This window comes from Amblyomma maculatum, chromosome 9 (assembly GCF_055883805.1).
Source record: "Amblyomma maculatum isolate TAMU_Amacu chromosome 9, ASM5588380v1, whole genome shotgun sequence".
Lineage (NCBI taxonomy): Eukaryota > Metazoa > Arthropoda > Arachnida > Ixodida > Ixodidae > Amblyomma > Amblyomma maculatum.
The window spans coordinates 39,489,985-39,517,982 of record NC_139352.1 but is presented as its reverse complement, the minus strand read 5'-3'; the positions used below and the strand labels follow the sequence as shown (position 1 = coordinate 39,517,982).

Here is a 27,998-nt window from a genome sequence, read left to right as displayed (position 1 = left end):
GTCATTGGGAAATGGAGAAACTTCACACTGATATGAAGCAGTTGGCTACATGAAGGTATGCTACATCTAAGTTTAACTACATGCCATTTTGATGCATTGGAATGCCTGTTATAACAAAAAAGTTTCTTGCTTTAGCCTCAGTGGAGAGTGGTGTATTGCCCTCTACATTTAGGAGAGAGAAGGTAGGTAGAAGGCAAAATGAAGAAAGGGTGGGAGGCTGTGGCTGGTGAAAGGGAAATTGTGGTCTCCAACCAGAGTCAAGGGTACGGGAAAGGGAGTATAGCTTCTTATGATGGGCAGCCAAGCTGCAAATACATTGCACATGTCACACACTGATTGATGAACAGGGTCGCGCAGCCGCTCGCACGGATTGAACACGTCAGTGGAAAGTACTGCCCCGTTCAGGAGAAGCGCTGCTGCTAATGCATACCCCTTACATCATGAAACTGTTATTTGTGTGTGGCTTTGATCCAATATTTATCAACTCATGGCGTCACCATTCTGCTTACCATAAAGTCCAGATTATCACCTTCTATGCTATGAAACTGTCATCATGGCAGCCCTGTCTCTTGGAAGAAGGGGGAATGGCGCTGTGAGCTGTTACTTGGCTTGGGCTTGTGTCGTTACGTCACTCGACAGCTTTGCATTGACCATGTTGCCATTCTTTTGTTTAGACTGAGCATTGCTCACTCATTTAAAAGAATTGAGTGGCAAATAAAAAAGAAGCGTTTGCAGGGACAGTCCTAGCATTGGAGTGCATCGTCGCATTATCATTGGGGCTCACACAGAATGATAAAAGTGTGTAGTGAGGCTTCGGAAGGGGTTGGCATGATACGGTAGCTTCCGTATACTATAAGCATCCGTATAGAAAACAGCGCGACCATATGACCAATAAACATTTGCAAGACTGCACGGTCTCTTTGTGTTTGTCCATTCAGTTTCAAATGTATAGTCTCAGCAGTGTGCAGCAAGTTTCCTCAGGGTAGTATGCACAATGACACTTTTCATTCTCTTGTCTCAAGAGCACTCTCTCTGCGCTGCCTTTTATTTTGGCAGTAGTCCTCGTCTAAGCGGTGCTGAAGTTAAGAAATCAATGTGGTCATGGCTGGGGAAGAATTCACTTTCTTTCCCAGTTGGTATGAATCTCCGACGGCGTCGTTGTGGTCTTTCCCTTTTATGCAATTTTCTGACCTTTACAAACTGTGATCTTCATAGGAATGACAATTGTGTGATGTTTAAACAATGCTGTTCTTGAAATGAGAGCATGGTAAACTTGGCTGTGTGCCATGCATGTATATATACGTCGACGGGAGCTTTGAGCACTCAGAGGGGAGTCGAGGAGGGGAAAACAGTGCCTCCTCCTTCAAGCCCTTGAGGAAGTGGGCAGAATGCTGTCCTTGCCACGTTGGCACAATGAGTCCTCTCTCTCTCTCTCTTTCCCTCCGCTCCCTTCGGAATCGCTCAGAGCTGCCCTCCTTCCATCAGACGCTAATGTTTAGTGGGGCGTCTCTCCTAGCCTGAATCGCTTCAGGCCATTAAACACCTCTATAAACCAAACCATAAACCAAGCACCCCTGCCTTCTTCCTCCAGGGCTGGTGTACGAGGAGACCACTAACTTTGTGCCACCGGCTGACAAGTCGGACCTGTAGCCAACAGCTGGCCAGGGGGAGCACTGACTGCTCGACTCTCTCGAGTGCTGCGCCCATCGCCCAGGTTGTTCGCAAAGCATGCCAGCGAAGAAGTCTGTGTGCACAAGACTGACGTGCCAGTTGTTGTGGAGTGTGCCTGGAGACTGTTTTTGTGAGTGACACTTGTGATCTCCAAGGTCGACAAGAGTAGAGGGGGGAAGGGGTGGGGGTACGCAATGTAGGACACTGAAAGGGCACGTCCGCGCTTCACTGCATTCTAATGGCGATGATCACCGAGCACGTGTTCGTTCTCTCCCCCCCCCCCCGTCATTGCATACAGACCAGATAATATGGTCTGCACTTCAGCGATCAAGTTCTTTGCTCATGTTGCTCAGCAATAACTGTGAGGTTTGATGCCTCAGTGGGCAAACACACAAGTGGCATTTACTTGCATAAGTATCAGATGCCCGTTCATACAATCTAGGTTAACGAGAAGAGTTTGACCGCTGAAGTGTCGTCTATGTTTTGTCCGTGATTTTGCAAAGCAGCTGCTGTCAGCTTCAAACTAGCTGAGCCTGAGAACAAGGTCAGTGTCGACTAAGCCTGGGCTGAGTTGAGGGCGCAGCAGTCCATTTTTCTGCAAGGAGCTTGTGTGTGCCCATGAAAATGGTCATCTGCCAACCAAGATATCTCTCCGGATACTTGGTTCACAGCTAGCAGAGGTGCCTTTCTGATCGTGTGTGGATTTCAATGCTGGTCTTGTCTTTCTGCCGCTGTGAGCGTACATATTCTCTGTTTTTTTTTTTTTCGAGGTGTGGCAGCATTTCTAGATTGTGTGTTTGTCACGCGTCCTTTACGACAAAGGCATACTGCACACAAGCAGCATAGTTTTCGTATGTGGAGCCTGTGACTGGCTCGCTTGGGGCTACTTTAGGGGAGAGGAAAGGCCGTTGTTTGTAATGTGTAAGTAATGTAAGACAGAACAGGTTGTAACTTTCAACTGAAGGTTTGCTCGTGCATACGGAGGATGTATACATGCTACACTGGAGACGTTATAATGGCAAAGCTCAGTATTCTCTCGAAAAATGCAATCTCATGTTCCTGTGTAGAGACGGATAGTTTGCTGTAGGATGGGGTACGTGCTTAAGATTATTTTTAATTTTGCACCTGTTCGGTCTTATCCTCCTTTTTTTGTGTTTTTTGCACTACCGTTAGGGGTTGGGCTTTTCTGTTTTTATTTTTTGAGAATTTGGCAGACTTTCTTTTGGTGCTTATTTCAGAACACAATATTCAGTTTGCTTTTTGCATCGAATAATATTTTGCCGGACTGATTACAGACTTCTTCAGGCGATTTAAATGTGCCAATCCTGAGCGGTCAGAAGTCACTTACAATCTGTTTTGGCGTTTTTTTCGGCGTAAATAGTTTGACGTAATTAACATGCATTTGATAATGCTTGGTACTTGGCTTGTAGAAATAATTGCTATTGCCACTAAGAACAGATGGTAGTGTTTTAATATATTTTTAACACCGAGGTGATGCGCGAAAACATGCATATAGCTTTGTTGATTCATGCTTTTGCTTTGTGTTTATGAAGTTTATGAAGATGACATGCAGTGCACAGTGCAAGAAAGCGGCTGTAAAACATGTAGGATGATCGGCTGCAGCGGTAGCTACGGGGTTTCGTACTCTCTTCTCACGAGAAACAACTGGTTTCAAAATTTGTTCCGCTCAAAAGGTCACTTCACGGTCACTTCAAAGACTTCAAGGACACTTCAAGGTCATTTCAGGGACTAGGAAAACACAAACCTGAGTTCAGATTTAGCACCTCGTGGAGTAGCGCTTAGGTACGAAAAGTAACACAAGAGAAGTGAAATTGCCAGCAGATAAAAATGAAAGCGGAAGTTTAAGAACTACACCAGGATGTTGTCATTGGGTTCCACTGGTTTGTGGGAGGGGACAGGGCATCACACTTTGTTCAGTGGTGGAACTGCCACTGAGTCATTGCTATTGCCAGATAATGAGACACTTTTTCATGGTGGCCTTGCACAGTTTTATGTGTGTCTTACATGCAGCTGACAAACCTACTGAACTGATAAACTGTTCTAAGTGGATATTGATAGGGAACAGACAGAGCTAGTAGGCGGCAAGGACGTGGGGCTTCCCGGTTAGCACAGTAGTGCAAGCTAATAAAGCAATAAGTCGGATCGCGCATCAGCACTTCTGGTTGTCCAAGAATACCACTATCAGATTTTGAGTGAATGTCGGTTAGCAAAGCCTTCCATGCTAGGACTATGTGCTGACTTTTTCAGCTAAAAGCGAGTTTTGAAAAATGAGTCCCACATATTTTTATGCAATAGCATTAAAGGCCATATTATTCATAAAACCCCGCATCAGTGTTGTCGGCGTTGGCGTTGTGAGCAAAAAATCATGAGCATGCTTCTCGCAGGTTAAGCCGTTGACATTGTCATGCACATACTGGTCATCAGGTTGCATGATGTCACTAGACCTCATGACATGGCCGATCTGGGGATTTGCTTTTGAGATGTGAGGCTGATAGTGGGATGCAGGCGTCTGGATGTTTGTATCCTGAGTTAGACATGCTGCCTCTTGGCCATGCAAGCATGCTCACCTCGCTTGGTTAAAGTGTGGCTTTATACCTGCGTTGGGTGGTGTTTTATATAACAACAGCTTGTGACTGCTAATTACAGTAAAACCTTGTTAATTTGAACTTGGGAAGCCCAGAAAGTGTTTTTCACGGTGTTTTTCAGTTAGGCAAACACAGGAGAAAACAATTGGACCTATGCGAAAAAGGTCAATGCAAAACGTGAAAACTCATTGCTCATACCCCCTTCCATGCTCCCTCTGCCCTGCTTCGTAACACCACCGCACTTCGTTTTGTAGCTTCCTGGATGGCATCGTGGTGTGCAAGCAACTTAAAGCAATAAATTTTAAACACTTTGTCGATGCCAGCAGGGATGAAAACTGCAGCGGCACTCCAGCTTAACTTCTTTAGTTGAGTGTGGCCCGAATGGCCTTTAGCAAATCTGCACAGCTGTGTATTTTCAGATTACATTGTGTACACATGCTGCTGTTATCCCCCCGAGATTATAAATTGCTGTTGCGCTCGTGAAATCTACCTCTCATTGGAGGGAGTGACTGGCAGCTTGAACAAGCCAGGCAAACTGCATGTAATTCAGACTTTTTTTATCACTAATTTGCGTGCGGATTAACTAGCTCCTTTTTTGATGCGTAGAGCCTGGGCATATTTCTAAATGCAAGCACCTTCATGAGGCGCATAATTCTTGCCGCTCGTCCAAAGTTGCTTTACATCTCGTAAATAGGTTGGCCAAATTTTTGTTGGTCATTTTTCAGAACAGAGGTCAATTTTACCTCTGAGGGTACTAAAGAACTAGGGGGACACCTTTTCCTTTAAGGGTATGAAATGATAGTGGTTCTTTATTTACGTACACCTACTCGATATCCAAACGCGCTGGAAGGTTGATTTTTAATCCACCTTCCCATATCAAATGAGCAACCCAATACCTAGCACCAAAGGAGCTGCCAAATCGGCAGCTCCTCCCAGCTTTGGTGTTATGTTGTCTCATTAAGTTTCACTAATCATCAACAAGTCTTTGCTCAGCCATGTCAACTGCCAACTACCATTTGTCAGCACCATGCCCATGATTTTGTTGTGAAAGCAATATTCCGACAGCCAAAGCGAGACCTCGGGTGGCTGTGCTAAGTCATGAAGAGGCGTAGGTGCGATCTCCTCATAAAAAAAATCAGCCTGCCATGACATTTGAATTCACGTTACCCCTATGCCACAGCCAGGAGCTAGCAACTCTGGTCGCTCCTTCCATATGGGAGGGTGATATCAGAATCAGCCTGCCAGAACCATTTGCATTCTTGTTACCCCTACAACACGCATGCAAGTCCATACGGCTTGGTTGAAGCGTGACTTTATATGTGGGCTGGTAGCTTACGCTCTTGCGTCATACCCTTAAAAGGCAGCTCCAGTGTTTTTTTTTCATTGTTTTGAGTTTTTGACTGCATTGCATTACTCAGGGTGTCCTGACTCCAACACAAAAAAACATTTTTCGAAATTCTAAGTAGAACTATTTTTAGAAAGGAAAAACAACAAACCGAAACCGAAACTGCTTTCATGGCCAGAAACGATGTTTCAGTCAACGAAACAGTGACGTCACACACAGTATTCGAAAAACATTCACAAGTGCATTGGATGGTGGAATTAAAGTATGGAAATCATGTGGGAGTACTTAAGATGTCTGAGATAGCCCGATTCAGGCCTCAAAATTTCATGACCACGCGGGGAGTGGGCAGTAACGCAGGTTTACTGTTTTGCGACGTCACAGACCCAGTGTAGCCCGCAGAAATCGTTTCAAAAGAAGCCATGAAAACTTCACATTTTAAAACTGTGTTGCGCGCAACGAATTATCGCACTGCGCCCAAATTTGGTAGAATGCGTCAGGGCGGATAGGACAGCCCATAGTAAAATTTTTAACAGAAAATTCATATATCGAAAAACCTCTGGAGTAGCCCTTTAAAGAAATGAGCTTAAGTGTCCCCAATAATGTTGCACCTTACACAGATAAGGCGTGATAGAGGAATAATGTAGCAAGCAAAAGAAGCTTCCGCCGTTGCTTTCACAATTCAACTAGGCCAACCAGAGCTAAACCACAACTAAGTTTTTTCCTTGCAACGCCAACTCAAGTTTCTGGATAACGAGGCCTTTAATGCTGTTGCATTAAAATAACCGACATACTGGTAGGCTAGCCTTCAGCCACGGCACACCATTAAATGAAGCAGCACAGGCTGGTGTTGAGGACAGTCAACCTGCACCAGGCACAGAGGTGAAGCAAACTGGCAGCATCGCAGTATGCGCACTGTCGCTGATATGGGTGGGAGGTGCTTCAAGGCCAGTACTTCTATTATATGCTGCTTTGGTCACAGCCAGTTTGGAGAAGAGCGATTAGTGTGTCCTCTGCTGTCTCCAGTCCAGCTTGTGTTTACTGGTGTCTCCAGTGTGACGAAGCGCTGAGAGCACGCTGCCTTTAAACTGGTATCCACAGCTGCATTGCAATGAGTTTTATCTGCAGGCACATGCTTCAGTGTTTCTCAAGCCTCACTATAGAGGTTGCTTTTTAGTGGGAGTTTCAGGACTCGAGTGCTAAGCATATCAAGCAGCGGCATTGGTTTGCGGTGCGGCTTCATTGGTTTGTGGGGAAATCGGGACCAGGCATTCTCGTGTAGCACACCAAATCTTCCAATTAACAGGGCTGCTGCATGCCGCCGCTTCAAGTTATCTAGTCAAATTTACACCAGGAATTATGCTACACAGAGATTCTTCAGATTATCTCGGATTTCAAATTAACAGTGAATTACCAATTATTTGTAGTAGTACATATCGGATAATGGAGGCAAAAATTTAAATAGGTAAGTGACATCCGTGTGCATGTATATATGAACAAGGACCAGAAAGAGATGCCTTGTTGAAGGCTGAGTTGAAGTGTCCCTCCAATTTCTTTGGGTCAAACCGAAACCTCCAACCCCTAATATAAGCGGCTACCACTACAGGCATAGCCTGTTTTCTGTTCTTATGAGATAAAGGGGACGTCTTGCTTGTGTGACTTGCCGATATTTAGTGCCTAAGCTGTGTTGCATCCGGGGAAGATTCTGTCGTGAACATTGCTGTATGATCGCATGTCCCGTGAATCTTGCCAGGGCTGATGGGACTTGAAGCAGTGCTGTACACGCTCTCACCGTCCCAAGTGTATTTCTGTCGCCATGAGCCATTTGCTCTGGCTTGTTGTCCTGCCGTCCTTTTTACGCAGTCTGATTTGACCAGTCTGTGTTGTGGGCTGTCTCCCCTGCAGCCTCCACATACCGGTGCTTATGTTCACCGGTGAATAATGTAATTTGAGTGCTGTGCACTTCGGACGTCAGTTTCTTGCACAACAGGTCTCTGTCTTGCTCGTGGTTATGCCGCGTGTGTCTAATTCCACGTGTCTCCTCATTCTATAAATGTGAGTTTTAACAGATTTCGTTTTAGCTTTTTGGGCTTCAGTAGGTCAGCGTAAGAGTCTTTGACCAGCCTCAATGTTTTTCTCATGCCTCACACTTAGTGCCTTGCCAGTAGTAATGGCTTCACACTTTAGCAAAAGGGGAGTGTGTACGCGTGCTTTTACCTGTAATGCTGGCATTTTTTTTTGCTTGAGAGTGCACGAATTTAAAAGTAGTGGCATTACGTAAAAGGTGCGCATGGCAAAATCTTATTGATTCATTCCCATTTGTGGGCTCGAAATTGTGGGCATTAAAGATATCCAATGGCTCAACTATTTTTCCTTCATTCTAGCATGATTTACTACCAACTGCATTAAAATTTAGTACAAATCGTGGTCACATAATACGTTCAGCAACACTTTCGAAAACACAAGTGCACTGAACACAAAGGGCACGAAAAAAAACTTGAATGCAGTGACAGTCATCCACCAGGGTTGCTTTCCTGCAGTGCCCAGGTGGAAATGAGCAAAGCAGATTTCGGGTGCTTTTGTCTGATGCTGTCGACGGACGATATGCATTGAAAAGGTCTATATGCACTTCAGACAACACAGACGCAGGCTGAATTCTGTGAATAATAATAAAAGGAGCTGTTCAGACCTTTGTTTGGCATTTTTACAGAACTGAAATTCTCAGTAAATGTCTTGGTACTTCTTTCAGGAGCTGCCGTTTTTTAAAATTGAGCTGGTGGGATCATGCATTTTCTTATTTTTTTATGCATTCCTTTTGGCATTAAAAAAAAAAAAAAAAAAAACATGCCAACGGGGCTTTACTATATTCAGTAGTGGTTCTCTGTCGCCTTTTTCAACTGTCACATGAGTGAAGTGATGCTGTGAATATTATTATTATTATTATTTTTCTTCTTGTGTGTTGGGCAGCCAGCCTGGTTGTGCGGAATGCCCCTAGACAGTGACGTGATTGCTACACTGATTACGAAAAAACATAGCCTGCTACGTGCCAAGACATTGTCACAGTATGCGAGTAGGCTATGTCCAAAGTCCGCATTTCCTTGAGAACGAAATTCTTGGCCACTGCATGTAACCCTACATCTGTTAGGTGGCATTAATAGAAATTTCCAGGTGGGCATCATGCCGGCCAGGCCTGTTGTAAGGTCGGGCAATGAAAAGAAATGAAACAGGCCTGAAGTGTGAAAAAAATTACAGGGTCTCTTAGATTTCTCTTAAGAGGAGAATGGCAAAAGCCTGCCCTTCCTATCCTATAATTTGTCTCCCATGGTTAGCCTCTTGTTGGTATTCGTTACAGTGCTACATGTAATTATAATTGGTTTACAGGAAAGGAAAGGTGCAGTACGAAGGGGTACTTAAAGAAACCGAACTAATTTTTTGGTAGACAACGCTTTTGTAGTACCGTGTTTTGTCATTAGGAGCGTATAGAGTGAACATTCCAGAGTCAGTCAGCCGAGTGGCGTCACTGAAGGTCAGACGTACTAGCTTTGGCACTGTTTATAGTGACAATTGTTTTCGGTGAGTGTCGTTTTTGCAATGGCTGGTTTTCGTGAACAGCGAGCGTGCGGCGCTGAAATTGTGCTTTCTGCTCGGATAAAATGAAACAGAACCTCTTAAAATGTTAAAAATGGCGTACAAGGATGATGCTATGGGGAAAACTCAAGTGTTTGAGTGGTTCTCCTGTTTCAAAATTAGTGAAATGTCAATTGATGACCAACCTCGTTCTGGTCATCCTTCCACGGCCCGAACACATGAAAATGTTAAAAAAATTCGTGCAATCATCAATATTTGGCCAAAAATGTTATGACCCCTGTTGCTCACCCCCCATACTCGCGGACCTTGTCCCGTGTGACTTTTATTGTTTCCCAGAATGAAAAAAAAAATATGTGAAAGGAAAGTGTTTTGCTGATGTTGCGGAGGCAAAGAAAAAAACTACGCAGGCGCTGTCAAGCATCACAAAAGATAGATTTAAACAAGTTTTTGAAAAGTGGAATGAAAGATTAGGCAAGTGTATTAGTACAAGTGAAGAGTACTCTGAAGGAGATTGAAGGTTTGGGCTTAAAATGTGAATAAATAGATTCAGAAGGAAATAAGTTCGGTTTCTTTTGGGTACCCCCTCGTATCTCCGGCAACTGTGAGTTTGGACGGTACACCATTGCTCCTGTCGCGTGGCGTTCCTTGGCATGCGTTCAAGTGTGGGATTGCAGATGGCAGGAACACATCCTGCTTTGGCCAAGCAGAAATGGGACACACTTTGTCCACGACAGCATGAGCCATTAAAGGCTTTCGCCTTAAAAATTTTCTCTGGTGATCTTTTGGTGTGGGCGGGCGCACCCGATATGCACATGGGGCAGGCATTCACAGGCAGTGCAGATATTGACTTCACATCCTTGCTCGGCTGAAGCAGAGAAACTGCTGACTACCTGGCATCCACAATGGGCATTGGCTTTGGGTTTCGCTTTCTTGATGTAGCAAAAGGAGTCTGTTAGACCATGTGGGGCGTGCATACGTCCTACGCTGGAAGTCAAACTTAAATTTTTCTGTGACTCTGAGAGCAACTCCATCCAGTTATTGTTTTCTGTTAAAAATTTGATTCTCTGGCTATTTTTGGTTTTGGTGATGTTTGTCTGTCATGCTGAAGATGCATTTATCACCAAGAAGATTTCGTTTAAAAAACCTTCCCATGCTGCTATTTGAGCTCGCAGTGTACTTACCGAAAAGAACTGGTTGCCACAGTTCTCACATGAATGGCGGTGGAGTGTACGTAGGTTTCTGTGGCCTATGACAATAACTTGACTGAAGATAAAGCGCACGGGAAGACACACACAAGAGAAGAAGACACAGGGCACGCGCTTAACTGAAGATAAATCGTGCGCTTTATCTTCAGTCAAGTTACAATGCACCATCTAGCCCAACTTCAAGTTTTGTTAAACTATGACAATAAGCGTGTTGACACTCATTTACTTCTGAAAGCAACCGACGATGGCAACATCTGTATTTTGTTCTTCAGTTGCAGCAATCCCTTTATGGTGAGAATGCGGGACCCTATCGATGCAGATCAACTTCTATTTGTTGTCAAAGTCTCTTAGAGAGACAGGACAGGATCTCTTTGTTATGAAGTTTTAACGAAAACGCGCACGTGCGACAGCCTCGTGCATATGATGCTTGAGCTCTGGCAGGCTTGCCATCTTTTTGTTGCCTGCCTTCTTTGCTGGCTTCATCAACCAGAGCGGTCTTGTCCGTTTTATGCCAGTCTCAGCTAATTATTTGTTTACATTGAGCTTTCTTCCTGCTGTACAATTATCATTCTCTAGCACATATTCAACAGCAAGCAATTTTGCGTCAGCTTTTTTGCCTCGCGTGAGGAATCGTCTTGAGTAAGTAAAAAGTGTGATGCAAGTGGAGATACATCAACGTGATACAATACTAGGAACGGCAAAAGGTGGCGCTTGGTTACACGCCATTTTTCGCGACGTATAAGTAGCACCGACGAAAAATCTGAAAGAAGGTCGTGACTTGTGCACCAAAAAGTATGGTAGATACTATGGGCTCGAAAAGCCTCTGCAAAGTCATTTCGGCCAATCACATCACTGCCTACAGTATTCATTTATTGATATCTTCTTATCGATTATTGCATTGTGAAAAAATGTTCTACCATATTGCCTTTGCAGCAGCCATGACCTGCTTGTGTAGTGATTGCTTTGCGATTACGAGGACTCCCTTGTAGGTGGGAACTAAAATTTCTGGGCAAATTTTCAGCACTTCAATAGACGCTAGTTGGTACTTATAGCTGAAAAAAATACACTATGTGGGTGACCAAGGGACGGGATGGCAGAAGAGAAGGAAGCTAGGAAAGGAATAGTGGCCGTATACCAAGTGTCATTGTTAACTTTTCATTCTAAATGTCAGGTTCCTGACTTCTTTCATTGTGTTAAGCCAAAGGTTCTCAAACTGGGTTCTAGAGCTGCTTTTGTGGGTTCAGCGCATAATTTGTTGAAATCCATTTAGCGCATTAGCTTTCCTTACCCTAGCTACTTCCTCGATTTCGTGCATTCAGTGTAGGCACAGTCTGCAGCACAGACCTTGGCATCACGCCAACATGTTGTGCACCACCAACTTGTTTATCGTTTGCCAGGAGCGATGCCAACATGCCGATTGCTCCCTTATTGTGCATGTCCAAAATGAAGGCAAAGTTCATAGGGGGCATGGCGCAGAAGGCTACGCATGTTTGGTTTCTTGAACTCTAGTTCGTGGTGACTGAAGGAATGGGCTGCACAGCAGAGTTAGCCGAGCCAAGCCAAGGCAGAGAAGCACGTGCATCTCATCGAGCATATTTTTTATGTTCCGATGGCTTCAGCGGTGCTAGGGTGAAGCTCTTCCACTGGCAAGCCCGTTTGCACTGAAACACCACTATGTGCCGAATTAAAAAAATAGCGATCAACAGATAAGCAGTCAAAGCGAGGTGAATCAGCCACCGATGTTGGCAGTGCGCACGAGAGAGATAGAATGTTAGTCTTGTGACACAGTTTTCCACATTTTTTGTTAGGATTTAAATCTCTGAGCCTGAGTGAGAGAAGAACATTTAATAAAAAGCTGCCTGCCAGAAGCAAGAAAGGAAACAAATACTTGCAAAGAAAGCACAGAAAAACCAGGGCAACTCCATTCGCAAGTAACATTGCCTGACAGTGATGGCAGGATGGGAGATGTCAAAGTGGTCTTGCGAGATGCCCAACCAATCAGGCTTCTGTGAGAAATCGAAACAGGCTTGTGAGACAAGGAGAAAATACCCAGTAGCTATCTCATACTTTGTAGACACCGAGAATGAGCATGATATGTGCAAAGCTATGAAAAAGGCTTCCATCTGTCATCGAGAAGTAAGGATGTGCCATATGGCAGCGTGCACCTTCTGCATAAAACCAATAGGTGTTTCCTATGACTTAAAATAAGTGGGAAATAAAATGGGAAATGTTTGACATCGGTTTTGTACAGCTGGCATGCAAGGGGGAGCAAGCAAGTGCACTTGAACACTGCAAACACAGATGTTAGTGAAGTGTTCTTTACAGAGCTGAAGAACTATGTGCCACATTAAATGCTTGTCTAATATGAGCATACAAACAATGGCTACTGTCACTTAGTGACCTCTAGGTATTATTCAGAAGCAGCATTGTGACTCGTTACCATTATGAGTAATGAGCGGTAAACTGTTTTAGAAGTTGAGCATTGGTTTTTCCCATATCCCAGAGTGTGATGAAGCTTCCTCCATCCTGTGGGCCCCCACAGTACTAAATTCCTAATAATGGTCTGATTTGGAAAGGGAGTTTACTGCCAGTGATGATGTTATGGCATTGTAAAACGAATAGAAGTAATGCAGGCCAGGGGCAGGTCAAGGTCAAAGTACAGAAAATATGGCCTTGGGAGATTTGAAGTAAGGTGGAGAGGGAAGACAAGGAATTCTGCCTGCGGTGGAGTGGCTGTGGCTAAAGCAGGACAGACATAGTTGGGTTGCATTAAGGGAGGCTTCTGTCCTGCTGTGAATGTGTAGGTGTTGGTAGAGGGTAACTTGTGCAATGTGATGTTGGGCTGTAAATATGGCTCATGTGGCATTAAAAAAACAATAGCGGGAAAAGCTAGTGGAGCTGCTGCCTTTTTAACAATGTTATGAAAAGTTTTGATGCATGTAAGTTGGGCACAGAGCATTACCCAGCAGTGTTGCGTCTCGCAAGTTGGATTTGCACATGGTATGCTTGGGATTTCTTGTTCTCTATGTGCATATACATGTGCATTCTTCTGAGCTTGTCAGTTTTGTGCATGTTGCCTGTGCCATGTGTAAAATTTGTTGTCTTGCTTGCACTGAGCTTCCAGAATAAAATAGTTTTTGAAGCATAGCATTTCTTGTCCGTTCGATGTGCTTTCTTTAGCTATACTGTTAAGGCATTCTGTGTGTTTGCGTATGTGGAGTTTGTTTTTTCCTCTGCTGCACCCTGGTGGCCACATCTATCAAATTCGTTGCGCTGCCTTTGCATGGACTATTCTAATGAGAAGTTTGTATGTGCGACTGTCTCTCATCCGAATGCGCACACTTTCTCAATGTGCATGGTGCTGTTCAATACCTGGCTTCAAGGTAGCGGCAATGACACTTTTGCATGACAGCTTTCTATAAGCACATCTGCTAGTTATGTGATACTGGTGATGACACTGTCCCATGCTGATTGGTCGGGATGTAGTGATGTAACTGTAACGCATGGCTGAGCACTGTAAGAGTTGTTTACAAAAAGCTGTTGATGTGCAGTCCACTAGGTAAAGCAGATGAATGGCTCATGCCTTTCAAACTCGCGGCATGAGCGTTGTTGAAACACGCAGCGGTTTTGGGGCTGGTTGGGGTAGTGCGGTAAGAAAAGTAGGGAGAGAAGTGCCTCGAGGCGTAGACAAAAATTTAAAGTGCCACAAAGCACAGGGCAAACATAGCACACATATGATACCACTCCACACAGAGCTGACCACAAAAATGTCCCCAAACTGGAATGCCTTGAGAATGCATTGCTAGCCAAGAGCACAGACAGGGAAGAGCCATGTGAGGAAAGGAAAGGGCACTCTAGTGCCAGCTATGTGGCCAAGGAATGTGGATAAATGGCTTTCAAACAAGTGAAAAGCTGGAGCTCGAGAAGGAAGTGAATAAGGAATGCCCGCAGCAATGTGGGAAAGGATGGGGGTAGCGGAAAGCGAACGGGGGAGTGGAAAAAGGTAAAGGAAGCACAAAGAATGCTGCACAGTATAGCAGATGGCCACTGTGAGCAGGAAAGACAAACCAGAAAATAGATGCAATTACGGAAAGTGAGGAACATCAATGTAAAATGGCCATGAGTTTTTGAAGATGGAAACTACATTGCTTGTCAGAATGATAGAGGGCAAGCTTGCATTTTATAGTCTCTCGGAGAAGCAATTTGGAAAGTTTCAGACATAGCCCTATTTAGAATGGTGCCTGTTTTCGTGATCGTAAAAAGGATAAAAGGGGTGAGGCTCCAGCCTGCGCTTAGCTACCCGTATAAATATGTCAAATGTTAGAGAACAGTGAGTTTTCTGCAAACGAAGGCACTGCTTCTTCAATGAGCCCATCACCTTGGGGCCTGAAGATTGTGTAGGGGTGCTTGCGGCACAAGCATTTTCAGCAGTTCATGTTTCCACAGACGACAAGGATCTTGGAACATGTAACAGCGCTTTCTCTGTATTGCAGGAGCAGTGCACAGTACAGTGTGGAAATTGGAGACTAACAGATAGTTTTCTGTGCATATATCTTGTGAGCAAGCACCATTATTTTATTTCATATGTCACATCTGAGATGGAGCATATTTCGAAGCCTGTAAGGAACGATTATTTAAGAGTGAAAGTTTGTTGTTAACTGCATGTATGAAAACCAAGCTTTGATAAGTTGAACTTATGTCCACTAATGGGTATGTTAATGTTCAACAGAAAATGTCCAAAGCAGTTATCTACAACAGCAGGTTGGATTGATGCGGGGATTGATAGTAAAAGCCAATGCTATATGTGTTATCTTGAAGAATCACCAACAGTGCAGAATATCAGAAGAGCGTGTTGTTGGGCTAGTTGGTTCTGCATAGTATATAAGAGAAATGCACAACAACTTAGACAGGACACAGGAAAAAACACATAAAACAGTTCACGAGCACTCGTGAACTGTTGTATGTGTTTCTTCCTGTGTCCTGTCTAAGTTGTTGCGCATTTCTCTTATATACAGTGAAGAATATGGTTCATGGGTCATTTGGGAGCTTTCGCAAAAAGTAGCAAGTCATTACACAAGAACAAAGGTAATGACCTATGATTATAACAATCATACACATCTTGTACACATTTTCTGCCTACTTTCGCGAGAAAAAATATGTCTTGGTGTTCATGGCGGAAATGCTTTCCGTCTTCATTTAAATATGATGGGGGTTTAAGCATGACTTAAACATAGTTATAAGTGAAAGCTTCTTGAGCACTGTTCAAGGTTGTACAGGGTTTGAGTTTAGAAGATGCGCTAGTTCTGCCTTATGCCTTTAACTCAAGAGCAGCAAAACACTTCTGCAATGTTACAGTTTTGTTTAAATTATTTTGATCTTAATTTAATTATTTCGAATGCTCCAATGATGTTTCTTATAAATGTTACTATAATATCCGAGTAAACATTAGAGCAACATAACCTTAACATGTCTGCAACATAAAGTAACATTTTTGAAAATGATAAAGCAGCCCTGCACGAGATTGTTGGCCCACCACTTATGATGGTACACAACTTGAGTGCTTTGCAAAACCACAATAAAGCACAACTCTTAACTCACTTCTGAACAAATAGTATAAAGTCGAGATTTGAAAGGCATCAATGAGGGGTGTGTCATGAGTGATAGTGGCAAATGGATAATAAGCAAAGCTTCCTAACAAAATAATAGGGCTATGCATGCACTCTCTGGCAGGCATCAGTAAAAAAATTTAGTTGCAAAGAAGTGTTATTTTAAAGAAAAACATGTTCAATAACAGAAAAAGCTCAAAAGTTCTTTGACTTGGTGCTTGAAATATATTTGCTATGTTTTATAGTTATGACTAAACATTGTTTTAATATGTGAAAAGTGTATAAAACATTTTGTGAAACTTAGGATGTTTTAAATATAACAAAACATAGTAACATTCAAAAGCCAACATCAGTATGTTTATTCTGAATATTTTTTTGTCACGTCAATGTTAGGTAGCATTCAGCCATCTTACATAACACATAACATTATTCTAATATTCACATGGGTAGACAGTTGGACAAGTGAAGTGTAATGTTTGGTGCTGCCTGGGAGTAGAGGAAAGAGTGCGTTTAAACTGCTTTTTAATTCTGCGATTCCTTTTATATTGCTTGTTAAATTGTAAATTAGTTTAGTGACAGTATCTGTCAGATCCTCTGTGAACTCCTCTGTTATATTGTAAATTAGTGACAGTATCTGTCACTCGTCTGTGAACTCCTGAACCACGCTGTAAGGAAGGGAGGAAGGTGGGAGTGAAACCTGAAGGAGGTGCTATAATAATAGGGCCAGGGAGTAATTTTGACCTTACCGTGCACCCACATTGCACAGCGAATGGACGCCTCTTCATTTCGCCTCCATCGAAGCGCAGCAGCCGCTGTCAGGTTCGAATTCGGATACTCGCCGCGCCTTGCACAGATCCTAGTGAGAAGAAAAAAATAAATAAAAAGGAGCAAATACCTCTGAGGCGCCTTCGTAGGGCGTTTTCACACCACCTGCATGAACTTACAGGGATCAGAATGCACGCTCTGTCGAAGCTTTGCATGGTGTGTGTCAGATAACTGGGCTACACCGAGAGCGCCTGGGCAAGGACGTTATCTGTCACACGCGTATCTATAATGCTGCTGAATATGATCGGTCGTTCATTGCGAACCAAGCGGCTAACAGCAACATTTTTGAGGCACGTTGCGGGTAGAGTTGCGGGACAGTTGCAGCGCCACCTATGCAGCGCAGGTTCCCTGGCATGTTAAACTGAGCCACCGCAGCGGGACTTACATGCTTGTTTTAGGAGTGTTGTCTCTTATGTTTGCCGGTTTTTGGTCCGTTTCTCCGTCCCCAGATTCAAGATGGCAGGCAAGTCACGTGATCATAGCTACGGCATGGCAGATAATTTCTTAGCTACTACGCGACCAACAATGCGATCAACCATACTATGGAGTCCACCACCTGGTCAACACCGCTTCATTACCTACTCTGCTATCGACCGCCTTTACATCCACTTGAGAATGGTTGTGTGTCGCCACTTACAATCACCATTCGTTGCAAAATTTTGGTCCTCCCATTTGAGGTCCAGGGTTCTGAGTGGTGTTAAGCGAATTTACTCCATATGGCGGACAGAATTATTTTTCGGCCTGAATCCGAACATGTGCGAGGGACTCGCACAGACGACCTTTGGTCATCGAAACCGTGATGGGGTGCGAGCTTCGGGGTGACGTGGTGGGCGAACCAGTGGTCGTACAAAGGTGCGGGTGGTACCAAACGAATCGTTTCATGATGTACGTATTGGTACCGGAATTGAGGAATAATGATTAAATTGTAAAACTAAATCTAACGCTCTTAATCGTACGCCTGGTCGAGCACTTTGGCGCAATATCTGTCACACCATAGACACCTGAACCGTGCCATAATGGAGCAAAGGAAGGAAGGTGGAAGTGAAATCGAAAAGAGGGGCCATAGTGGAGGCTCCAGAGTAATTTCAACCTCATGGGGATCTTTACGTGCACTGATACCGCAAAGCACACGGACGCCTCTCCATTTTGCCTCCATCGAAACGCAGCCGCCTTGTACTCCGGCGCAGCAGTCGGGCATCTTAACCACTGCACCACCGCGGTGGGGCTGATGAACGCATTCAGAATTCGAACTTAACAGTTACATTCTTGCATTTCAACTGGGGATGCATTTCTCTCTTTATTTTCTCATCTATTTAAATGCGCTTCTTTCAGTGCGAGACAGCAGTGGTGGCTTAGCTCTAGCAGTTAGCAGGCCCGATCATATGTTATGCGCGAAATGTCTTAGAGCGCAGCTTTTTGGCGCCTGTTGCCATAGGGGATATCCTGCCTTTGCTGCAATTTCTTATTGCAGTTTTCGAGTCGCTAATCAAATTGCTGCTTGCCTCTCAAACAACTCACCGTTCAATACAGCTAATCTGGACACCGGCACATTCCTCCCTTCCTGGTAATGAGGCTGCCCACAAGTTTGCCCGAGGACTCGTCAGCCGGGCTACGGGACAACCCCTCATGAGGTCGGCGAAGGACCGTATGGTTTCCTATCAAGAAATTACACTGCACTTCCATCAAACTCGTACCCTATACCCTCCGGGACACGAATCTCTTACAAAGGCACAGGAGGTGACCTGGCGAAAATTACAGACGCATTCCTTTCCAAATCCAGTCACCTACGCCCATGCATACCCTGCATTATACACCCCTTACTGTAATTTATGCCACAAGAGGGCCAACTTACACCACATACTATGGGTATGTTCACGAGACCCCCCCTCAGCGGGATCTGCAGCTCTCCACGAGCAGTGGGAGGCCGCTATGCCCGGTAATCCAACTGCGGGCCATATATCGAGCGTGCAACCCAGGTCGCCAGAGCTCAAGGGTTCCTGGCCATCCTGCGGAAGCTCCTACCTGCCTGGCTTCCTCAATTAATACATGTTTATCCTCCTCCTCCTGGCGCCTGTTCCTGCCTTTCGGCTGTATTTACCACTAGCCGGCCGTCTTAACCCCTAAACCACCGCGGCGAGGCTTATATTGCTTGCTGTTTTAGGTTCATAGAAAAGGTGTATCTGTCTCACAGCCCCGTAGATTGATTGATTTATAGGAAGGGAAAAGCGCGGTAACTGCCTCACTTGTTTTCTGTGGACACCTCAACCGCGCGTAAGGGATGGGAGGAAGGTGGGAGTGAAAGTGGAAAGAGAGAAAGAGGAGCCGTAGTGGAGGGCTACGGAGTAATTTCGACCACCTGGGGATCTTTAACGTGCGCTGACATCGCACAGCACACGGACGCCTCTTCGTTTCGCTATCTGCTCACAGTTAGCGAAACGAAGAGGTGTCCGTGGGCTGTGCGATGTCAGCGCACGTTAAAGATCCCCATACTAAACAAAATGCACCCTACCATATACGCTGACAGATGTCCGTGGTGCGATGAAAAACCAACACTATATCACATCACATGGGCCGTCAAAACATAGATGTGGTCCCCAAAATTCGAAACACGAGTGCGGAGCAATGGGAGACTGCTGTCCAGCGACCGCGCTGAAGACCAGCAAGGACTGGTACAGCGAACCCAACGGGCGGCAGTAGCCAGCAGAGCTCTGGACTGAGAGCAGCCGACCATTGTGCAAAAGTGGACGAGGTCGACGGAGAAGACTCTTATGGATTCAGCAAGCAGACATCTCTGAAGACGTCCAAAAACCGCCAAGTAATATAGGGCTAAATAAAGTTTTTCCTCCTCCTCCTCTTCGTTTCGCCTCCATCGAAACGCAGCCGCCGAGGTCGGGCTCGAACCCGGGTACTCCGGCACAGTAGTCGGGCGTCTTACCACTGCACCACCCCGGCGGGGCACAGCTCCGTAGACACCTGAACTGCGCCGCAAGGAAAGATGGAAGTGAAAGTGGAAAGAGGTACCAGTGCAGGGCTGCGGACCAGTTTCGACTAGGGGGCTCAGCGGCCACGAATTACAGCGTTAGCGCCAATTCCTTCTTCAGTTACGCCCCCCCCCCCCTCCTTTACCCCGCCGGGGTGGTGCAGTGGTAAGACGCCCGACTACTGTGCCGGTGTACCCGGGTTCGAACCCGACCTCGGCGGCTGCGTTTCGGTGGAGGTGAAACGAAGAGGCGTCCGTGTGCTGTGCGATGTCAGCGCACGTTAAAGATCCCCAGGTGGTCGAAATTACTCCGTAGCCCTCCACTAAGGCTCCTCTTTCTCTCTTCACCCTTACTTACTTAAGGCTCTTAAGGCTCTTCAATTCATTAACATTGCAGTGAGCTCATAGTGCTAGACAAAAAAGGCAGTGTCTATAGGGCCTAGGTTTAAAGCTGCCCTCTGTGATACCTCGCTGCCTGTCGTCGCGAAGGTCCTTGCACAGCCATCACACCATATGTCCCTCCAGGTTGTCGTACTCACGAACCGTCCAGACAGATAATTAGAAAGCGTCGCGGTGCTCCCTGAAATCTCTCCTTTCGCGCAAATCATCCGCTTGAGTAGGTAGATTGCCATTGCTGCGCTTGGTAACATTCGCGCGGATCGATGGTTTCTTTATGAGGGCAAAGCGCTTGTAATGGGAGGGCAGCTAGGTCCCTCGTGCGGCTGTAAATTTGCGTCGTCATTATTAAGCCTCTAAAAGGTTGCGCAGCTGAAAAGTAACCTTATGACGTCGTTTCAGTGCTTTCTGCTATTACAGCAAGGTGTCTCAGCTTAAATACCACCCACCAAACTGTCTACCAAACTGCGGTGAGCTAACAGCCGCCTATACACGCCAAATTCGCCATGATCTTTTTTTTTTTTTTTTTTTTTGCGCTCACCTCAATGTTGTTTCAATTGTGGCGTCCAACTTCTGCCATTTACGGCAATGGCGGCTCATCCTTTACGTAATGAAACGACATTTTGACATCACCTTTAATATGTATGTATGACGTATTTTCCGCTACCCATTGTCAGCCAATCAGATTTCAGGAAACACCCCTTGACAGCAAGCAGTAAATTTCATCCGATTCGTAATACAAGCACAGTGCTTTCCTCCCTATAATCTATACCTTCTTTGACTTATATTTACCATCCAGGCAGCATGAATAGCTCTGCTAAAGAGCCATTTGCAAGGTGCACGTCATTTGGATGGATAGATGGATAAAACTCTTTAATAAATTTAAAGATTTCTTAGAGCCGTGATGAGTGGACCTCCAAGTCCGGTAGTTAATTAGCCTTCAGCGCAGCTTCAGCCCTGTTCACCAGACTTCGCTGGTCTTGTGGGCTATCGCTGCACAGAATGGCCTCCCATTGCTTTCTAGACGGGTTATGGATTGGATCTATCAGGGATGTGTTCCGGCGTTCCGATATTATGTGATGTATGTCTGAAATGCGGTCGCAGTGCCTACACTGAGGGCTGTGTAGCGTGGCGTACCGCTTCTTCGGTGTGGGGAGTGTGTTTATTTGTATGCGCGGATGCGCATGTTCCTCGGCTTTGCTTAGTGTTTTCTGAGATGGCGGGTAGACGTTTCCGGCCTCTATGTGTAGAGCCAGTTGTTCCGCTTACGGCATTGCGCCGACGTCGATTGCGTCCGGATCCCTTTCCATTTCGGGCGACGCGGGGCCACGGCCGGATGGGGGTTGGCCCGGTGAAGAAGTGCTCGGGCATGCATATTTGCGCCGTCATTACTTCCCCCTAAGTCAGGTCCCAAATGTCCTGGGATCGGCGGTCGTTTGGTCATGTGTTTTAGGGCTGTCTTATGTGGCGTTCCCCTCAGGAGGCTGCGGCAGGCGTTTTGCGAGTGCGTGAGGACCGTTACGTCTGGGGTTGTGGTGTCATTTTGACGTGACGGCAGAAAGCCAATTCCGCAGGTCAAAATTTCGCACCACAAATTTGAAACACGTGACTATTCTGAGAACCAATCAGAAAAACAATATGGAGCCGAACAGCGACCATGCCTGTCAAGAATAGGGCCCCAGCCTCATGCATAGTCACAACAGCACCCTGCTATCACTTTGCCGACACTGAAATTCCGATCGACGCACATGCGTTGAGTAAATGTTGCCAGACAGAACGTAGCGCACCGAAGCACTCTTCTCTCTGAGCAGTCTTCGATGAAGGTATATCGACTCCACGTGACAATACACGTGCTCCTCTTTCACAGGCTATTGATTTATTTAATAAATACCGCCAACTGCCTCTTGGCACTCAGCAGGAGTGGTCACAGTGGTCTACAGTGTGGAGTTGCATCTTAACAACGGCTGGGTGACAAAACATGTGATTTATAATCAAATCACCCATGGGAAAATGCACAGTCGAAGAAAGAAAGATATCCAACGATCAAAAGACCGCGAAGCCAAACAAAGTATCGTTACAAAGATATACTTCCTGCATCACAGAGACGGTGTCACGGCTGTTACTAAAGATTCAACGGAATTTATTTCAGCAACCTCGCACGGTAAAGTGTTCCACTCAGCTGTGGTGCTGGGAAAAAATGAGAAGCGGTAGGCACTAGTTTTAGCCGGTGGCATTACAATTGTCGTATTATGCTTGCTCAATTGCACAGTCCCAGTTGGACAGTTCTAGTTGCAGAAAAAGGTCAAATGCATTACTGAAATAACTTGGCAACAGCGACCACAACAACAACAATCCGACCGCTCTTTATGACAGGCTAGTGTTACGCGTGGCGGTCATTACAGGCATTATTATTATTATTATTATTATTTTATTTAGACATACTGCAGGCCAGCACTTCGGCCCAAGCAGAAGGAGCATTGCATAAAAATAGATATAACAAGCGAATACACTAGAACACTGTACATCAGAACAACAAAAACAGGCATCCCGTTCACTCTAGAATTGTTTAAAATGGCTTCTCAGCATTTCCACAAAAGAATCCGACTCAAATATGCCTATGGGGAGAGAAGTCCAATATGCAACTGTTCGCGAAAAAAAAAAAAAAAAGCTGGACTTATGAGCATTTGTTTTGGCAAAAGTTGGGTCTAATGAATGCTGATAAGTATGTCTAGTTTTTTCTGGTGTTAAGTGCTTTCACACAGTCAGGCAACTGGATATTAATTTTACCTGAGAGACTGCTTTGAAGCAACAGAAAACGACTGATTTTCCTTTTTATCTCTAACGTTTGGATACTATTTTTTAAAATCATACTGTAGCTCATTTATATGTGGGCTACGATCTCGCATATAAGTTCCTTCCCGGAACTACGAATCCTTCTACCCTCACCTTTAGTTGGTATATCGTCTTAAAATGGCAGGGGGCTGGCTATCTCTGTCAAACCTATTATAAAGCGAAATGACGTCTAGGTGCAGTTTCAGCTTTACGTTTGGCGCCATCTGGGAACCGCAGCGTCAAATGGCGGATGTTTAACTATGGTGTAACGGCGCGCTTGATCGCGGAGGTTTGTGGTGCCTTCCAATACTCGCTATTTTTAACCCCACTTAAACCTGGTTATAACGAGCAGAAGCACCCGCCGCTGTCTTTCAGTTATTAAAAAGCTCGATCTGCTGCAGAACTTGAGTACCTGGTTTCTAACCGGACCGGTACGAATACGCTCCAATGACCTGTTTGGTGTGAAGTCACTAAAAGGTCGTGGTCCGTTATTGTTCAATCATAGGCTCCACCATTGGCGAACTGGCGAACTTGAAAGACCCGTCGGGGAGACTCGCGCGTTTGAGCCGCTATTTTTAAAATTAGTGTGAATCACCCGTGTGAGGCCTTGTGGTTGTGATCTAACGATACAGCCGAGCCAATCAGAGCGATGGTAAAAACATGATCGGACAAGATTTTTGCTCGGTGGCGGTGAGTGTAGGAGTGCTCGCGCACAGATCGATATATGCCAGGAACACCGGTACTTAGTTGACGCATAGCCAAAAGGCAAGTTGTTTGAAGAGCAGGGAGCTCTGGTGAGTCCTGTGCTGGACGGAAAGTTTAGTCTTCTAAACATAGAGGCTAGTGGGCGCAAGTATTTTCTCAGTAAACTTTTAGGGTTATGCTGCCAGAAAGCTCTACCTTAGGTGTTCGATGCAAGAAATGTATGGATTCATTCGTACTACTCCAGGAGCAGCTGAAGTTCAATATTGGCGTCGTTAATTCTGCGCCGCTTTGGCGGTACAAAGGATTGAAGACCAGTTTTTCGCTAGCACAAAAGGCAGAAATGCGTATTAATATTACTAATCTTGAAACTCCTTAATTAGTCTGGCTCTACAAGTACTGCTTTCATGCATCATCACATTACTAAATGGCTGGACCAGGAATTTAAATCAAAGCATTTCAAATAGCGGGGAATGTCGTAATTAGACAGTCGTAATTCCACTGCGGTGATGTCTAGACTGCGCAGCGGCGTATCTCAGTGCTATTTTGTCCCGTTTTGCAGAGATGGTGCACAAGGAGGTGATGATGTTCGAGCCCAAGCTTCGCCAGATCAGCGCCGGGATCTCGGGCCTTGCACAGGACTTGCAGCGCAAGTTGAAGACGCACTGATATGGCCATCCAAACTGCCTTCGTGGACCATGTTGCTGATGGCTCTGGTGCATTATGGTTGGCCATGCTTGCCAAGACACCGTGCACATTCTTAGGTGCAGGCATCATTACAATGGCGTCCCTGCACATTAATCACTGCAAGCAGGTGCCGAGGTGCCGCCTGTCTCGGAGTGGGGCTGGTTACTGGTGAACGTGCCATGGTACCCTATACATAGAGAACATATCCGGGGGAAATTGCAGCTGCATGGAGTTAACGACGGTTGTCGCTTTCTTGTTGGTCACCATCCGTACCAATCGACTCAGTAGCTGGTCCTTCTGAAGCGCTGGTCTGACAGCAGTTTAGAGGAACTGCTGAGTTTGTCATCTGTTGCGCACTAGCCACAGTTCATTCAATGGGTTATAGGAGGTTATAGACTGTTACGCTAAGTGGATATTATGCGCACAGTCAGGCAGCTTAAGTGCGGTAATGAGGAGAATGACACTCATCAATTTCACGGAATTCGCGACTACGGAGCCAGTGGTGGGCTGCTTAAAAGAATGCGTCGATCGTGGATGAATGCTGGTCTCTGCTGAGCAGAAGCAGGGTATACGTGGGGGTTGTCGCGGAGCGTTGCGGAGCACCCAAATTAGTTGTATTGAAGCCTGTCAGCTTCTAGAAATTTAGTGAGTCCGCATTGAATATCCTTCGTTCCTCTAACGACGTTACGGTTAGGAAACCCTCACTAGTTTCAATTTCAACTAATTCAGCGCACTTCGCGACTGAGGGAAACTGATTTTATAAAGGAATGATAGGCACGCACGCTGTGCGATAATATGCGGCGGTGACCGAGTGTCTAAGGCGCCAGCTTCGGGAAGTGCTTCTTTTTCGCAGGAGGTGGCTGGAATCGCGCAAGACGACTAAGGTTTTTTTACAACGATCCAATAGGCTTTCCTTCAGCCGCTACGAAATGAATTGGCGCTAACGTCTTAAATGGGGGACAATGGGCCTTCTATAAAAGCTTCCTATCCCCTGACCACGTGACAAAACGTTTAGAGACCACAGTAAGTGACGGCAGTGATGAGCTCTCCTTCAGGCCTTCCCGTTTTCTGTCACATTTTATCTCAATCGTTGCCTCATAGGATGCCAGTCCGCTCGTAGCATCATCAGTGGCGGGATTTGCTTCAATTCTGTTGTTGTTGTGGCTGTAGGAAGAAGGAAAAGAAAATGCACGGGCCTGCTACTGGCTCTGTAGCTGAGCCACCTCCGCTGCCTCGTGCGGACAGAAGAGAAAATAGACAAGAAAGAAAAAAGAAGACGGAGAGAAAGACGCGCGCCGCAACAGCCGTCGTCTACCACCACCGGAGCGGTGGCGGGTGCAATGACGGCCTACAGCAGATAAAAATCAGTGGCAGGCTAGCCCCCGCCGCAAAGTGGCGGTGACATATCTGTCCCAGCCCCATCAGGGGAAGCACTACTCACTTAAATTCCGTCACGGCAATGGCTGCGCGTTCTTTGCGAGCTATGCAACTTCGTGGCGTCTACAGGGAGGTCAGCGCAGACATGTCGCAGATTTCCAAGACCGTTCATGGAAAGCGCGTCGGCTGACAGCGTTTTTTCGAATTCCAGCTCCGGAGACTTGAAGGCTGTCAAATTTGCTCTGTTACCTTTCCGGTCTCCGGAAGTCGCCGTTCCAAGTACAGTGCGCGTTCTGTGAGTGCTAGTTCCCGCGTGCACAGGCTCAAGCAGGTAGCTTCGAGCTGCTGGCCTGTAGCGTTTGTCTCAGAGGATGAACACCGATGCACAATAAGTGCTGAAGATTGCTGGCCGGACAGTGGGAGGTTCCGTTGCCTCGTGGGTGAACCTGGCTAAAGAGACCAGTGTGTCGACTTTCGCACGAAACTCTGTTTTCGTTACAATTCCTGCCTGGCCCTCTAACACTGAATCGCATCAGGGGCTGTTTGCGGGAGCCAACCATCATGCTGTCGCGCCCACGACCACGCAGAAATGAATGAGGTTGAAGCGGCTCGTGTTCGAATAAGTAAGTGGAATGAATGCAGCTGGCTTGATTGGCCCTTACTGTCCTCAGTAAACCCCGCTTTAGGATATTACGTTTGCTTGTTAGGTCCTGCTTGCTTGAGAAAGCTTGTCATATTGAAAAACACGTACGTGGACGCCTGTACCCATATCACGTTTTAGCTGCGTCTACCTTGTATAACCTGCGAGTTACAGCTGCCATTTTCAAGTCGTGCTTCTGTCATGCGCACGTGAAAACTGTGCACTGGTCTGCAGTACCACATGTGCAGCTCCTAACTCTGCGTCGCCAGGTACATATCTGCTGTACTGTGTTTCGCTCTTTTAGTTATGTGAATCTTGCTGGGCTTTGTTGCGTCAAACCCTTATTTGTAATGAATAAACTTCCACCTCTGAGACATCGCTGTGTCTGTCCGCCATTTTTTCTTTCAGCCATCTCAGCCGAACTAACAGCTTTACACGTGGTATATTATCAGACCCCAGCAATGCATTCTATCGACGCACACAAATACGCCGGCAAAAAGACGGTAAATATTCGAGAAATTGCAGTTTAACGTGTTTTTCGTCCTTTATTCTGAAAAATTTGGTACATGCGTCTAAATTGACTGTAGTCTTCGCACACTTGCCAACTAGCGATTACATGCATGCTAATATCACTGACCATCAATTTGAGCCTGTAATGCTGCCAAAGTTATCAATAGCCTCCTATTTATAACTGATAATGACTTAGTGCTGCTTATCTAAACGCCAAATTACGAAAGATCACGACATCAAGAAGCGGCGCCACTTGTAAAGACGAGCGAAATATGGCAGCGGCGTTGTCAGTCGCACTCCTGTAGGAGCTAGAATGACCGAATAGGCAGAACTGTAGAGACACCGCATTAACAAATAAAAGACTGTCTCAGGTCAGAGCACGCCGTATGCGCGTCGAAATCAGGCACCTAGGTGCGCCCGTAGAAGAGCCAGCAAAACGAGTGAAAATAAGGGAACAAAATACCGCTGCTTGCTACCCCTGGCGGTCACGCACAATAACTGCAGCCACGCCAGGTGGTGCTCCGTGCTGAAACCTTTATCAACTCTAGCGAAAATGACCCCCCTCCCACCCACCCATCCATTAACCCATCAATTCACCTACCCACCCATTTAGGTTTAGGTACCGAACCTCTTCGCCATCTCAATCAGGAGCCGCTCTTCCCAGCACATACATGGACTAGCGAAGACGTTAATTGGTCAAGGCGAATTAGAGCACGCTGTGTTGCCCTAGACTCAAGAATGACGGAACTCAAGATGAAGTAATGATTTATAACCCATTACCTTTTTGTATTCGCCATTTCGAAGGCTATGGGCAATAAACTAGCGTGACGTCACTCAGGCCCAGTTTTCTGTAACACCTTTTAATTGTGAGGCAACGGTGTGATGTTACAGGATACACACGTTGATGGCAACGAGATAAGCTGCAGGTGTGTTGCAAACTTTTGCACTTTGTCCTGCGCTCACAGCGAGTAATTAAGACTGCCATAGAAACTAAAGGGGGTACATTTTAAATGAATGGTACAGTAAAAGTA

The 27,998-nt window shown here is 45.7% G+C and overlaps 1 protein-coding gene across 4 annotated transcripts in view; it reads left to right on the top strand.

Annotated features, from left to right (window-relative positions):
* Positions 1-26,831, top strand: part of p38b (p38b MAP kinase) — a 56,317-nt gene extending 29,486 nt beyond the window's left edge. For 3 of the 4 annotated variants that reach the window (XM_084578621.1, XM_084578622.1, XM_084578620.1), the window contains exon 12: positions 24,316-26,831. In XM_084578621.1, the coding sequence (XP_084434747.1) occupies positions 24,316-24,422 (107 nt within the window). In that variant the 3' untranslated portion in view covers positions 24,423-26,831. Of the gene's footprint in view, positions 1-1,591; positions 9,973-24,315 lie in introns of those variants that run through there. The other variant, XM_084578623.1, reaches the window with a different exon arrangement.
* The last annotated feature ends 1,167 nt before the right edge of the window (positions 26,832-27,998 follow it).